A 16,411-nucleotide genomic window follows, 5' to 3' on the forward strand; every position below is an offset into this window, starting at 1 on the left:
CCTTAAAGAGCAATTGCTGAGTAGTGGCCACTCTGACATCTCTGCTATTGAAAGTGCAATAGATAAAACGGAGTCTAGTTTGAAGGTGAGAAATTGGTAGTGAAATGTGTCACAAAAATCTTGAATGTATTTTATCAGGTTTTTGATCATTGTGCATTATTAATAAATGTTCCTGCATTACAGAAACAAACAAACAGTGTGTTGAATGTAATCAACAACCAAGTAAAATGTTTGCCCTCTCTTGAGGAACAAAGTGCTGTAGCATCAGGCATATACACAGAGCCTACATGGGACATGCAAATATCTCAAGGTGTAACACCATCACGCTCTCCCATGGCTCCTAGATTAAAGGAGAGGTCAGCTTGTTACTGAATATTTCTCAAGATAGCTTTATTTGATGTCTCATGTTTGTTTGATGTAACTACACTATAACGGCTGCTTCCCGTTTATGCAGACCCAAAACCCAACCAAACCGAAATCAATATAAGTTCACTCCTGCTGAGAAACACAGGCTAAAAATGGCGCAGCAGTCAATACTCAACCCCCAAAATGAGGCCAACAGACAGACGATGCATGAAAATTTTGGGATACAATTACCTCTTATTAACAATCATCGAGGCACTCAGGTAGGGTAACTACTATTTGTTGTAGCGTTTGGATAGCTATAAATCATTTTAAAAATAAAAAAATGTTGCAAAGTACTAAAAGATGTTTGAGTATGGGTTGCTAAAGTTGCATGAAATGATTTTAGCTGCTGTTTAATTCTGTTTTATTATGACCAAGTTGGCTAAAGCTAAAGTTTAAAAAATATATTATTTAGCCAACGCCGCAGTCGAAGCTTTTTCTCGGATCTAATGTGGAGCCTCTCGCCTCTTTACCAATGGCCAACCGAAAGGATCCACAGCTGGCTCCACCAAATATAACGGAAGAGGATGCTCGACATGGTATACTGAGTTTACTGGAAAGAGGTCTGATTCCTCCTGGAGCAGACCTTACCTTTGAACCGTCACCAGTCAAACACAAACTTGCACAGATTTACAATAGTGAAGACAGAAGAAATGAGAAGATGGTCATTGCAGGTAGCAATACTCTTTAATGTCTCCTCGTCAGGTTTAGACTGCAACAAATAAATACTAGTATTAATGGGGTTGAAATTTAGCTGATCTACTAACAAAACTCTAAAATAGTCTATTTTTATTTAATATCGATTTAGATTTGTCAAATGTACAAACAGACAAGGTTGTAGCATGTCATCTGAATCTAGTCATGTCATGTCCTTGAAACTTAAACAGGTCATACTGTTCTTTCTCAGCATAATCATGTCTCATGTCATCATCTCTGAACTTAATCAAGTCAAGCTTTACATTTTTGGATTTTAGATAGCGCCTCATATAACTTAGCTGGATTGAAGTTGGCTGGGAGTGTGAAGGGAGATTCATCCGCTCATGGGAGCTCTATTGTAGCGAATGAGCGGCAGGAAGCATCGACCAGCCCTGCTAACAAATCCTCTTTGATTCCTAAACAAAAGAGCATTCACATGCCGAAGGCCATCGTCCCTCAGAAAACCTTAGAACTTCAACTACAGCCCGGGGTGTGTAATGGCAATTACTCCTTGTGAACATACATGCATATTTCAATTACTTCTTATCGTACATGTATGTACACGCATGTGAAATACATGTACAATACTGTATTTAGAAATCATATCATCGTATGTTAAGAATCAAACTATCCGTTTAAGCAGTTATCTTCTGTCATACATGCTATTGTTTGTGCAGAGAATAACTCAATTAGCCATGAGTAACAGAAGTTGGCTAATATTGTTCTCATGTTGTTATCACAAGGGATGTACATGTACATTATATTCTCTCTTCTATATATATATATATAACTAACTAACTAACTATATAGTTAGTTATATATATATATATAACTAACTAACTATATAGTTATATATATATATTACTAACTAATATATATATATATTATATATATATACACACACAGTAAAATCTCTGCTTCCTTTAATAGAAAGCCACTACTGCGGAATTAAACACCACCTCTATTTGACCAACACTTTGACATTCTTTGATATTTACGAACCCATAATAGAAAGTGGTCAGTAGAAAAGTGTCTACAAACTAGTACTACTAATAGTACTACTAATGACTCCCTTACATCAGTAACAATTATTTTTTTAGTGTCGCTGTAGTGGTTGCCATGATTTTAGTGACTGTATACCTGAGAAGATCGACCGTCACAATCATCAGAACTATACTCTGATTTGAAGTCACTAAGATCTAAATCTTATCCGTTGTTTTCAGATTTGTTCATAATGTGGTTTACAATTTTACTTGAAGACTTTAAAGCGTTTTGGTGAATACTCTTCAGGAACACTGTACAACATAATAGCAGCCATTTTTCAGGCATATTCTAACTTTACAGCGCTAAAACTTTAAAAATAAAAAACGTAATGTCCGTTTTTTAACTTCAAAGCGTTAAAGATTTTTCTTTGAATGCGTCATAATTGAAATAACTAATGGTGGTATCCCACTAATATTTTATAATCAAAGTACTGTAAAACCTGTAAATTTTTCAACCTTTTCTCTATAGTGGCGGTCAGTTGGATACAGCGTTCAAATAAAGGCTACTTTTCAAATGGCTCATCAGACTTTTCGGAAAATAAATTTAGCCCTATTACGGGCGAAGCGAATATCGCCTATATTTTGCCCTCTTTTTTTGGTGGAGCGATATTAAACCTTTTAGATGCGATAAATTTCCTAACTTACCTCTAACTTGTCAAGGATCTCTTAATAAATGTGCGTCAAGAAACCGAGAAACATCTCTACCAGACGATATCTATTGCTTGCATTTGACCTGCGATGATATAGCCTGTGTCCTTCTTTGCAATTTTTTGTCATTTTCAATTTTTAACTCATTCTAAATTTGAAGACATGTTTTTATTTTATATCTAAATTTAACATTGTTAAATAAAAGCTCATTGCACTCTTTGATATGTTTGCTATAGTTTGCAGCCAAAACTAGCTTTTTATGTGCAATAAAAGTGGAGTTATGAGCATCGATCTATTCTAAGTCGTATTAAAATGCCCGCAAGCATGCTATAACTCTGCATATTTATTAGTTATACAATAATCATCTATTAAAAAATACAAATGTATATTTATGAATAAGTGACATATACGAATCATACTTATATTATATATGGTATACGGTATATATATATATGATATATGTACCCTATACATTTGTGGTATATATATGCGGTTTATATATACTATATATTATAGTTGTGGTATGTTAAATATGTTTATATATATATAAGCATACTGCAAATATATATGTATAGATAAACCGCATATATATATACCGCAAATATATAGAGTACATATACCGTATATATGCGGTATATGTACCGTGTAATATATATAACGTTATATATATATATTATCATTAGAAACACTAGCTTCATAAGGGATAACAAAGAAAAAGCATTCCATACACCAAGAGCAGAGTGAATTGTACAATAATATAAAGAGCACTTAGCTGTTAGTTAATCACTACAAACTTGTTTCGAGCGAATATAAATCTGCTCTCATCAGGTGATCACTTGAGAAGCAGTCTGTCATCTGCATCAAGCAGATCTGGTTCAGTTAGATCTGCTTCCAGCAGGTATATCTATGTATATAACTGCTCTCATATATGTACTCGTATGCAATCTAAGGTTTTTAGCCCAACTTTATATCCATTTACCTGTGTATAAACATTACCTACTATACATATTCATACAGCTAATTATGCTGCAGGGGTTAGACTGGTAGATATTTATTGCTAGTGGTGGTTTGACTACTTTACTAGTCATGTCTAAGGTGAACCATGTAACTTATCCACAGTCAGCGGCCAAACAAAGTGAAGTGCCTTCGCTGCCTCCTATCGACAGCGAAGCAGGTTTGAGGCAGCTTATTGAATTCTTTAAACAGGTAACACTGATGAGTGGCACCCTATAGATATTTGGTTATCACACCGAATGTCAGCTTATTTCTTATGGTTTAATGTGCTCGCGAACTCGCACCGTTGTTTACTAGTTGGTTTATAGATTTATTATTTGTAGATTTCTTTACACTTTATTCGTTCAAAATCATTCACAAATAGTAGACTAATTTGTAGCGTTCGATAAGGAGCATCCGTGCGAAGCAGATGCTGGCAACAGCGGTGTCAAGGTCGGTGGGTTGTAAGTCCACCGAAAAACCAAACTATAAAACTTCAGATGTTCCTCCGTCATACATAGTTCCTTATCAACCGACTCCATCCACTCTTCAGGACAAATACACCCTTATCGATACTGACCTTGGCAAAACTTCTTTCTCTTCTCCGTGTCTCCTTCCAGTCGAGGCAGGTGCCAGTGGGCACTGTGGCTCTCGTCAGAATTCATTGACTACTTATCTTCTGTTTCCGCTCATTGTTTCATGTTCGGCTTTGTTATAAACTGTGGTGATTGTGAAGACAAATCCTTTAAATCTGCATGTGTAGTTTCACAGACAACTCTACGGCTATTTTACTAATTCTACATCTATTTGACATGTCTGTATAACTAACTCTATTTTCATAGTATGCTAGTTATGTGACATATTTATGCAGACTACTTTATTATGTCATACAACTTTACAGATAACTATTACTTAATGACTTTGCCTGACTGCACAAACATCTCTATGGCTGTATGACTCTCAATCACATCTCCTTTCTTCCACCATGATTTATTAAATACCTAGATATTTACACGTTGTTATATTTAAATTACATATCACAATATGATATGGAAGCATACAAAAAGTTGCTCTCTGGCAAACCACGTTGCTAAAAAGCTGATGTCTGTAAAAGATTGATGTTTTTTCAACTACTATAACAACAATTAACCTTGTATTAATAACCTGTATTAATATTATCCAAATCAATATGTACTGTTAGTAACAGTACATATTATGTAGATAATCTTGTTACAGTAATATGGAGACAGCTCTAAAATATTTCTCTCTCTATCATCTCTCATAAAAATTACAAATATAATATTTGTTGCAACCTTGTAATATACATTGCCGAGACGTATTACACTTGTACTATTGACAGCCATAATGTTAAGGCAGTTGTTAAAGAGCTGATAACTCTGTTCTTATAGCCCCCACCCGCTACTCCTAACATGATTTCTGCTGACTATAAGAGCGTGCAGCACCGGTTCCCCATTCAGCACGGACACACCAAGGAGATGAGTAATGAATACATGGCCTTTAGGCAACATTACTGCCTTTCGTGGGGACCAATCATTTCTATGCTGCGCTTGCTCGAGAAACTGCTGCAGGATTACGCAGTTCCTATTGCCTTTGTCAATGGAGACAAGCTCGCCGACCTTGCGCTTGAGTATGAGCTGGAACTGCAGCCAACAGTCCCTGAGCTTCTTTCTATTCTTGTCAACGAGGAGGATGTGAAAAACCTTTTACAGTCTCCAGTAGGTGTTAAAATGTCTACCGTGTTCATACGAGGATCACATTGATGGTATGCAATGTTTTAAGATATGTATGAAACTGCCAAGCTGTTGAAACTAGCCCTGCTTTACACTGGTAGTTAACTTTTTCAACACTGCTTGTCAAAGTGCTGCGTCTGCAGTTAAAATGATAGAGGCTGATTGGTGTGCATCGGTTCTACTTCTTCATCTATGCAAATAGCCGTCATACAAGTAAGATGACTTCTCACAAGGATTCACTAGTTTTAATGTAGCATGCAAAAAAACTGCTTTTTTGCAAACCACATTGCTGAAAAGCTGCTGTCTATAAAAGATTGATGTTTTTTTTTTCCAAACGCTAACTAATTGTACATATGCACTTAGGGCCAGCGCTACAGAGGTTCTGGGGGCCGGAGCCATGCGGCTACAAGAATACAAGCTCAGTACCGCATGTATAAACAACGAAAGGCTTATCTAGAATATCGTCACAGAAAGTGGGCTGCTGGTGTTATTGCTCTCACTTGGGTAATGAATGTTAAGATGGCGACCATGAAGAGGCAGCTGAAAATGACGAGGCAGGTTGAGCTGGATAACTTCAAGGAGCGAGCTCGGGTAGGCATCGAGTATAACTCTGTGCAACTGTTAACAATCAAAGTTCATTTTGCATTCTTAGTATTTGTGGGCTTTGTGCGACTAGTGTTAGTAACAGACTGTATAATCTATTACATATGACTAGCTGTGCTACCCGGCATTGCCCGGGTAATGAAAAGGTCTTTGGACAAAAAGTTGATTTGTATTTAACATATAACAACATTTGCCAATCTAACTTTCAAACCACATATCATGAGAAAAGTGTTTTGTGTAGTTGAAATAAATTAGGAGAGAAAATAAAAATAACTGTAAAGGTTTTAAAACTTTGTCAAACAACTGCGACTTTCAAACTTCACGTCATAAGGAAAAGGTTTTGTGCAGGACAATTAAATTAAAAATAAATACAACAGCTGTAAAGGTTTTCAAACAACTGTAAGTTTAAAATTTCATACCTTGAAAGACGTGTTCGTTCAAATAAAATAGAAGGAAAAATAAAAATATAAAGGTGTTTAAATGTAAACTCATTAGAGAGTAATGGCTAAATATAGACTATTTCGCTACGACTACAATCAAAAGTTAGTTGGTATACAATTATGATTTCAGTTCGTTTCAGTGTTAGTATGCAAAAATTTGTGCACATTGTTCATCAGTCTGTAATTCTCGAAGTTGTGCTCTCCTTTCTCTAGCCTTTGCTAAGTGTTCGTTTCTTTGCTGTTCAGTTTCCAAAGCTTTAGCAGTAGCTTTCCTCAGCCTGTCTTTTTTAAGACTTTCTTCTCTTTCCTCTGATGAATCAGTGCAGGTTCTTTTCTTTGAATACATTAGACAATGTGTAACTTTTGAGAATACATGTATTTAACAAATTAATAAAAAAGATATGACAGAATATGGTAGTATTTTGTAGTTGAAGTTTTATTAGAACAATGTCTGCCAAAAATAGTTGAACGAAAAATTAATATTTATAATAAACATTGGAAACTAATCAAGTAATAATAACAGTAATAGAAAAATGAATAATGTTTCAACTTCAAACACGATACTCAAATTATGTTTAAAAAAATGCAGGTTGAAATAATAACGATAATGAAACAAACTTTAAAAACTTATATTATAAACTTCAAAAGTTATAAGAAGTATATAAATGTAGTAAGAGAATGTAAATATATATATATATATTTCTCAAAGTATGTAAATGTATGTAAATATAAGAGAGCGAGGAATAACTGATACTGTCTTGTAATTTTACACGATAAATCTTACAAATAATCTAACAGATAATCTTACAGTAATCTTACAAATGTTTGTCGTAAAATGTGAAATTAATTACAAATTACTAATTGGTTAGGTTTAGAAGGAAAGATGTTTAAGCTAATACACAAAGCGAGCACTGATAGGAACTTTTGTGAAACACGTTTTTAACGGACACAATATTTGTCTGTTGAGGAAAGGAAATTGCACTTGTTAATACACTATATCACTATTAAAATAACCGTTAAATAACAAATTGAAAAATATTCATACAAACAAAGATGTTTAATTTGAACTAAAAGAGATAACGTAAAAAGATTTTCAAACCAGCAAAATCTGTGTTCGTATTTAATGATTGTGGAGCGCAAAGTATCAAATCAGAATCCAAAAATCATAATGTAGCTGGGAAAAAGTCTTCTGAGCAGTTGGAATAAATTAGTAGCGAACTAGATGTAGATGTAAAACAAGTTGCAAGTATGTAAACTACGAAATGTCGATGCAACTTATATATTTTTGTAACGTATATAATCGGTACAAAAATCGCCAAATTTTAAGTTAGAGATAAATTATTAGCTTTAACGAAAAAGATGAAGAAGCATCGCATTGCATATACTTAGGTCCCATAATATTTTTAACAGGAGCATCGTAATTCGTGGACGCAATGCTGAAATAATTAGCACGCGCATGGTGTATGCGGTGTATGAAAACGTATGTGATCACTATGCCATTCTAGCTTAGGGGTAGAGCGTCTGGATAAGAAACTTGTCGATGCAATCTTTGTGAGTTCAAAGCCATCAGAATGTGGAATATCAAGATTTTAATAGCTATAGCCGGAATGCAGGCAGACGACATACGACGCACGACGTACATTGAGAAATATATACATAGACTAGTGTTATTAACAGATATTAACAGACTAATTGACTTTGTACAGGTAATGGCACGATCATGGCATAAAATAAAGCGCAGCAGGCGAGTTATTATTCACATGCCATCCTTAGGCTATGCACAAAGGGTGAGGGACACAATCAATGACCTTGGTACCATTCAAAATGCACAGATGGCAAGACTGTGTGATGTGAAAGGTGAGTTCTGTGATGCTATAAGAGTCTCTCTATTCTCACCATTAGCTAAGGATTAATATTCTTGCATGCAAAATGAGTTGGCAGCATTATGTTTTACTTATTTGTTTTATTCTTGACATCTCATAGCATTATCTGCCATATCATGGCAAATTAAGTTTTTAATTAGTGGGATAACTTTCTTACATTGGGAGTTGTGTCCACAACTAGAGCAGTTGTAACCTTAACTAGCAATAAAGCTACAGTAATTGGGTTTGTATAGTTATTCTGAAACACCAGGTGACGGTCAATTAGTGTAAGTGTCGGGTTACTAAACTGAACGTTATGAGTTCGAATCGTGTACAGAACCATATTTTATCCTCCTCTCTAACCCTGGCTTTGGTCGAATGGACAATGATTGTATTTTGATAAATACTAATTTACTAAATTTACCAACTAAATTTGGTAAATTACTATTTTGGTAAATACTGAATGACCAGTGTTGCGCTGGTAATAAAAAAGTTTTTGCTTAAGAAATTTATTTTAATTTAACATATACAGCATTTACCATTCTAACTTTTAGATGAAGGTGTTTGTTTACTTCTGTGTTTGTCTGGCAAATACATACTTTAAAGTTTTGATAGCTCGAGGCATAGTTAAAACAGATTGTTGAAAAACGTTCCTTATTTATGCTACACATTCGCTTAAGATTTAAAACACTATAAACAGAGGCAGGTAATGTAGTTGCCATTGACTAAGCTTCTTTATCCAATAAATTGGAGTAACTTAAGCTAGTAACTTAATCTAGTCTAAAGCTGTAATATAACAAGTGCCGTGTCTGTCCGTCTGTCTGTCAGAAGCCAGCTAAGAGCTTTTGAAAAAAAGATAGCAACTTCCAGGAATCGAACCCATACATTCAGATAAGCGAATGTGAAGCGAAGCATGCTACCACTAAACCAAGCAGTCACCTTGCCACACTTCGAATTAATTGTGCAAACAATTATTACACATCATAGCATGGTACTGCAAGCATGCTAGTAGTAACCAATAGTATCTTCACAGTTGACATATTAACCAATCATTATTAACTGGACATACGACAAACAAACATTCAATTTATATATACAGATTAGCAATTGCAGTGGGTAGACAGCTCAGGTATTAACAACACGCACACAGCAGCCCTGATAAAGTTACAAGGAATATAGTTATAATATTAATGTCAATCATATAAGTACTTGATAACACTTTGTGCTTCAACAATCATTTGTTTCCAACTTGATAGTCAACCAATCATAATTACTCGCTGACTTTATCAAGAGGCAGCGATCTCTAATGGATCAAATTATAAACTCTTATTGTAGATCCAAACGTAGAAGTGATATATGTGTCTCCGGTGCCCGTAAATGATGAGTGCATGCAGTACTATACTAAACTCCTGGCCCTCAAACCAGCTGTTGATTCTGGCAACGTCGAGGATCAATCAGAGCTTGTAGACCGATACAAGATAGTCATTCCGGAAGCAATCAAGAGTTTTCCAGTAAGACTATTATATCCAACTTCACTGGACTAAAGTCACTTTCAAACAAAACAAATTTGTATATTCGTATGCACTGTGTGTGCAGCTACCTAATAGCCGTCTGGTCAAAGTCCGACTTGGCGTTGTAGCTTTTGCAAGAAAAGTTTAATTATGTGCAAAGTCATTAATATACTATGAAAAGGCAGAAGTTTAATGTAAATATGGCGGAATGCTCACAGAAGAGCTAGTGGACTATGCTTACATCTTATCCCGACACTGGTAGTAGCGACTTAACTATGGCTCATTGTTCCATAAACATTTTCATTTGCTAATGCATTGCTAGTAAAATTAGCTTCTTTCAATTCAAGATAATAAGATTTCATCAGCATATCAAATTGCACTATTTTTGTTTTCATATTGTAAGTATACGTAAATGTTTGGCAGTGGGTAGACATGTGTTATATCAGGTGACACTCGCCACCAAGTGCCTGTTTATGTGCATACGTCATGAGTAATTCACGGTTGAACTTCAGAAAGGTTAAGGCCAATGTTCATCATAAAACTCGTCGTCTCTGTTCATGTAGACTCATAACATGTGTCTCGGTACACACCTCAAGTACAGCCCTAAAGCCTTGAAGAGGATCCGAGCACTCATTCACGGACGGGAGGCCTACATCGTTTCAGGCATGCCTCATGTGGACGACTTGTCCGTCGCCGAATTTCTGAATGTACCAATTCTTGGCCCTGAACCAGATGTAGCTCATCTTTATTCCACAAAGTCTGGGTCTAAACGAATCTTCCACAGGTGAGTGTAGCCTTACCTTCAAAATGGCAAATTTACCTTGTTATGACCTCTTTTTCATGTATTGACGTATATTCATTCTCTCATGGCATTCAACAAATATTAACACCTAAGTTAACACCTAAATAATATTTATAACCACTTGTAGCGCCAATGTAGCGGTTCCACCTGGAGAGTATGACATTTATACACTGCCCCAGCTGTATGACTCGCTGGCTCAACTCATCACAGACAACCTTGATGTTCGGACCTGGCTCTTCAAAATGGATCATGAGTTTGATGGTACACAGGCTTTTCTTAGCTTGCTGTCTTTGCTGCGCTTGCTGTGTCTACAACAGATGCTGTGTTCACTGCACCTGTTGTGCCAGCTGCACCTTTTGAGTCTACTCTACACACTTTAATTGTTGCATTTTCTGCATGCGTTCCACTTGTGCCTGTTACATCTTCCATTCCTTCCGACCCACTGCTTCTGCCCTCTTTGCAACAACAGCAAAAAGCAAAAATATTATAAATACTTCACAAAATTTAAGCCTATGAGTTGTTCAAGAAAGTTTAGTTGCATCTGGTTCACCTATAGGTAGAGGTACGGCGTACTGTCACATAGCTGACCACCTGAGATGTTACATGTGGGCGAGGAAGCAGTGCGAGATGTATGGAGATAAGTGGAGCAAGAAATGGGCACAAGAACCTATTTTCAACAAAATTCACAGCGAGTTAGCGTCTATTCTGGAAAGTCACTGCATACCCCTTGATAAAAAGGTCTATGGCACATGGCAAATCTTCCTCAACGCATTTCTGTCCAGAGGTAAGTTAATGCAGCTATGCGATGGTGACACACTGCAGTCATATCATTATGTCTGGCTAGCTCAGCAGTGTGCCGCTACCTGTGACGCTTGCCATGTTTGTTGTCAGCTGTATTTCAAACCTCATACAGTATCCAAACTGACTCAGTTGATTGATGATTGATTGTTGTAGGCGGGGTGGTTGAGGCTACACCCCCTAGTGATTCTGTCACAGCACTTACTGTGGATATGCTGATAGAACCTGATGGGGTGATCAGCAATGTATCGTCTGGAGATCAGATACACGCTGAAAGTTATTATAGGTAATCATTTTATCACCCTTAAACCATGTTTCAAAGGAATCGCAACTCCTACACTGGCACTCACTTCATAAATCACGCATTAAAAAAGGAGATCTATCATTTTGCTTTATGATTAATGGCATCATAGACAACAGTGTAGCTTAAAATTTGAGATTTTGAATGGTTTTGTAATAAAACAAATTTAACAGCAGAGCTGTATTTAAATTGGCAGACTTTCAATGTATCATAAATCGTAATAACAATATAATATAGCTTGTAATAATAAGTCGTAGCGTAGCACATATTAGGTTTACATTTTGAACCTTGCTCGCCCAAAACAATTACTGTAAATTCCGGCATATAAGTCGAAAATTTGACACCAAATTTCAAGTTTAAAAGTCTATCCACGACTTCTATGGTGGTTACGTTTTCATGACTCGAGTTCTAGTAAAATTCAACACCAAGAAACCGTCGAAAATCAAAATTACATGATATGACATTGGAACTTATTTATTAAATAGTAAAATACTAATAATACTTCCCAACATGAGATGGATCAAACACAAAGTTCTATTATTCACCATTTAAATTCAAATTGTCATCGAAAGGATTCTCTTCCGGAACAAAGTATTTTTTAGAAGGTAATACTTTTTCGTAGTATCTGCTTACAAGCCCACACTTCAGTAGTCCATTTGACACATCCGCTATCATCCATTCATCCATTTTCTTATTAAATCATTTGCTAAATATTTAACCGTTATAGAGTTATGGACCAGTTAGAAATTGACTGCCATTGTATGAGTAAAACAAAAGTTACATAAATACAGGGGCTGCTGTTCTTTTTGTTCTGTCCAGTGATTGGTTGAAAGTTATACTATTCATTTTATTTAACAATCTTGTGGTTAATAAGCAATTCATACTCGTGTTATTACTGGGCGTTATCACTGCTTGTTAACACTGCGCGCTATCACTGCGCGTTATCACTGGGCGTTATCACTGCGCGTTATCACTGCCTGTTATCACTGCGCGTTATCACTGCGCGTTATCACTGTGTCATACCTAGTGTACTCCTGGGCCTGTTTTTTCAGATGACAGACTGATGTATATTTTATTTTTGATCCGTGTATTTATCGCTTCTGCCATCATATGATCGGCAGCTATTTATTAACTGCCGTCTGGTGAAACAATAATGGAATATCATTAGGGCTGTTTCTCACCCGTTAGCACAGTGGTTCCCAACTACCTTGTAGCCATGGACCCCCTGAGCTCTTTATTTAAAAGTCATGGACCTCTTTATAAACATCATAATATATGGTGTTTATAAAAATGCATTTTAAATTGGCGTACATTATAAATTAGAATAATATAAGAGTCAATAGATTTGACATGTTTCTATTTATTTACTTACATAAAGCAATGCTATACTAAATTGTTTTGACTGTTAATTTTCAGTTTGTTAGTGGGATAGATTATACTTCTTGTTTTTCACCAAATTCTCAATCTTTGGGAAATGGTTAACAAAACGCATCGCATGTCATCTTCAAGTCTCAGTCAGTTTCGTTGTTTCGATTTGAGAACAGCCATGGAGGAGAAAGCGGACTCGCATAAGTATGTAAACACAAATGGGAGCAGAGTTCGAAGGGCGTATTTGGCTGTCTGTGGATATGGATGAATCATGGAAGGCCAAAATTCTTCAATGGTTTATCTTCATAAACATCTTTGATCATTTTACCGATCTGCTGGTTTCATTTTGCTGTCAAATAAATATAGTGCCAAATATTGTCACAATTATGATCAGTCAGCTGCCATTAACAAGCATTCATGATATTAATAGTCGCCATTGTGAAATGACCCAAATTTGGTTTTACATTTAGATTGTGAGTATGAAAACTAAACTGCACAGCTTTGCTGCTGTCCCATCTTATTGGCCAGGTCAAACAATGTGACACTGACCAAAGACTTTGCCATTTTATAATATAGGTGGAAAAATATTAGTCAAAAACTAGGGAAAAAGGCCATTGTTTGCGTGATTTCGGTGATTGTTCGGTGATTGCGTAAATTGTATTTAAATTTAGGCATATACTAAGACCCCTACCAATTTGAAAATTGGTAAAAATAAGTAAGTTGAAATGTTTTTATTCCCATGGATCTTAGTATATCGCTGAAATTGAAGAGGGAAAGAGAGAATTACGTGTTTGCTGGTTACAGGTTGTGTTGTTTTGTACTACTCACCGGAAATCAGGTACTATCCAGCGATTGACGGACATAGGTGATAAAAGTCTAGACCCAAAAACCTAATAAGACAAAGCGACCACCCCGCGGGAATTGCATTAGCCGGAAATTCAGGCTAGCACAATCCCAACAGACTTTGATCATTAAACCCCGCCCATATGATAGCCGTCGTCTATCCTTTTAGGGTTTTATATCATTGATCCAACCACTATGACAGAAATAGCTGTAAATACCGAGCTAGAAAAACCAATACTGGCACCAGCCTGTGGACCCCCTTAAAACCTCCTGTGGACCCCTAGAGGTCCATGGACCACCGGTTGGGAACCATTACGTTAGCAGCTGTCCATTATACGGAACAACTGATTACAAACGCTGGTGTATCCACTGCAGGTGCTGGGGCCTCTCAACTCCACAGTGTTCTGTCGAGCCAGATGAGCTGAACAAAGCCAGTAGGCGAATAGCTGAAGCTTGTAAAAGTCGAGGAGTGATTGGGCACTTTGTCATTGATTTTGTTACCTTTATCAATGCGAGGACGGTGAGTGGCTATACATCTCGAGAGTTACGACGGGTGTGATTTTAACGTTTTTATAGTTAAATTCAGGTTTTCACTTGCAGTTGACCAGTTGAAATAGAGTCGTTCAACAATAGTTTATATCAGTCAAGCTTCTAGTTATGCTGTTAAAATTCATGCAAGTTTAAACAACTTTCAATATACAGGAAATTTTCTGTATATCATTTTTATGATAATATCCAGAAAATTTCTTAATTGCTTTATTGTCCAAAAATCTACAATAGGTTTTTGATAAATAAATGTAGCATTAAATGGAAAGGACTAGATTAATAAAGCGGCCATCAGTAAAAAATGTATTGCCATAAGAATACGTTGAAATTTGTTGAATTCCTTCCACAGCCCAAAAACCTATGTTTAAATCTATGGTAATTCCTTAGTAAATACTTTTGGTAATTACTCTTAATTTGAAAACAAATGAATTATATAAAAATTTAAAAACTAAATCAAAAGATACTTAACTTCATGAAAAAAACTAAAGTAATAATCAATAAAATCATTTTTATTGTTGCTTTACCGTAGAACTATGAGAACAGAAGTATAGGCTTGACAATGTGTTAGTTCAGAGGTAGAGTGAGAGGTAGAAGTACATGTTGTGACTTACAACAATTTGGACTAGATGAAATTTAAATTAATATAATGTATAATTTTTAATTATTTTTGTGTTTTTTCATGTTTGATTCTAATTTTCATTATTGCTTTACTTTCACTTACGGTCCAACGGTGTTTTGAGAAACTTGAAACCTAATATGTCAGAAATTATTTCAGGCGTACGGACAAATATTTGCTGATATTTCACGTGTGATGTTAGAGATAGGGATGCTTTGGTGGTCGTAAGGAGAGGTTGAGCTGCAGCTTCTGACCATTTATAGTGTTTTTATTAGTCTGCATGGAAGTATGAGTCTTTGTAACAGAGCTCTTGGTCTACATCTTGTGTCAACACTTGCTGAGGACTAAACTCAAACATATACATATGTACATACATCCTATTTCACCAGTCTAGAGAATATGTAGAACAGAACATTATATTTTGTTTATTGTTGTTTTAGGGAGACCAGGAGCTATGGGCAGTTGACCTGAACTTACACTACAGTGATAGTACAGCTATGAACACTCTGGTTAACTTCATGACCAATGGTGTCTTCAACACCAAGGACCACTTATACACGATATCTCCTCCAGTGCAAGAGAGTCGCCGGCGACAACGAAGAAGACGACACCAGTCCGTGGAGGATGAGGTAAGTCTACTTCGTCGCATTGGCTTTGTATTTTGATAGCCTCTGCAGTAACCGTAGACTGCATTCTGACTTTCTTTACATGTCTATGTTTAGTAACATCTAAGGCTAAAGAATGATAGTTTCCAATTTATAGCTGCCTCCAACACCGGACAGATATGCCGTATACAGCACCAAGCTGAGACACACCAATCTCACCGTCGTGCATTACAGTGTCTTTTTCCAGATGTGCAGGGCTCATGGCATCGGCTACGATGTGAAGGTTAGGCATCTTCTTAAAATGTCTTATGCATGTATTTATCTTTATCTGTACCTCTGAAAACAGCATTGTTGCTACTTAGATGGACAGCACTTAGACGAGATTGCTAGATAGCACCACAAATACACAGTATTACTCTTTTATTACATTATTCATTACTATTTGTTACATTTTATTTCAACAGACTTCTCTTATATAAATGCAGCTTCACTGTTATGGATATATAGTACAGCTCTCAGTGGATCACATTCCGCAACAGTATTACCGCTGTGTACGTGTAACATTACTGCTATTTATACA

At 36.1% G+C, this 16,411-nt stretch overlaps 2 protein-coding genes across 2 annotated transcripts in view; both read left to right on the forward strand.

The window, feature by feature from the left end:
- LOC137393953 (IQ domain-containing protein H-like) lies at positions 1-1,514 on the forward strand. Its single transcript, XM_068080667.1, has 6 exons — positions 1-85; positions 184-356; positions 455-626; positions 833-1,079; positions 1,380-1,414; positions 1,464-1,514. The coding sequence occupies exons 2-6, from the start codon at positions 295-297 to the stop codon at positions 1,512-1,514; spliced, it is 567 nt and encodes a 188-aa protein (XP_067936768.1). The 5' UTR covers positions 1-85; positions 184-294.
- Positions 1,435-16,411, forward strand: part of LOC137393797 (IQ domain-containing protein H-like) — a 20,421-nt gene continuing 5,444 nt past the window's right edge. The window contains exons 1-12 of the mRNA XM_068080487.1: positions 1,435-1,591; positions 5,195-5,521; positions 5,900-6,127; positions 8,286-8,436; positions 9,777-9,952; positions 10,516-10,736; positions 10,882-11,015; positions 11,311-11,538; positions 11,709-11,838; positions 14,440-14,584; positions 15,667-15,855; positions 15,989-16,114. Coding sequence (XP_067936588.1) covers positions 1,538-1,591; positions 5,195-5,521; positions 5,900-6,127; positions 8,286-8,436; positions 9,777-9,952; positions 10,516-10,736; positions 10,882-11,015; positions 11,311-11,538; positions 11,709-11,838; positions 14,440-14,584; positions 15,667-15,855; positions 15,989-16,114 — 2,109 coding nt within the window. The 5' untranslated portion in view covers positions 1,435-1,537. The remainder of the gene's footprint in view (positions 1,592-5,194; positions 5,522-5,899; positions 6,128-8,285; positions 8,437-9,776; positions 9,953-10,515; positions 10,737-10,881; positions 11,016-11,310; positions 11,539-11,708; positions 11,839-14,439; positions 14,585-15,666; positions 15,856-15,988; positions 16,115-16,411) is intronic.

This window comes from Watersipora subatra, chromosome 4 (genome assembly GCF_963576615.1).
Source record: "Watersipora subatra chromosome 4, tzWatSuba1.1, whole genome shotgun sequence".
Taxonomy (NCBI): Eukaryota; Metazoa; Bryozoa; class Gymnolaemata; order Cheilostomatida; family Watersiporidae; genus Watersipora; species Watersipora subatra.

What these genes read in the sequence shown, in the direction of transcription:
- LOC137393953 (XM_068080667.1), top strand. Translation starts at nt 295, where the DNA reads ATGCAAATATCTCAAGGTGTAACACCATCACGCTCTCCCATGGCTCCT. An exon ending in GCTCCTAGATTAAAGGAGAG is followed by an intron (nt 357 to 454) that starts GTCAGCTTGTTA and finishes CCGTTTATGCAG; the next exon opens with ACCCAAAACCCAACCAAACC. An exon ending in ACAATCATCGAGGCACTCAG is followed by an intron (nt 627 to 832) that starts GTAGGGTAACTA and finishes CCAACGCCGCAG; the next exon opens with TCGAAGCTTTTTCTCGGATC.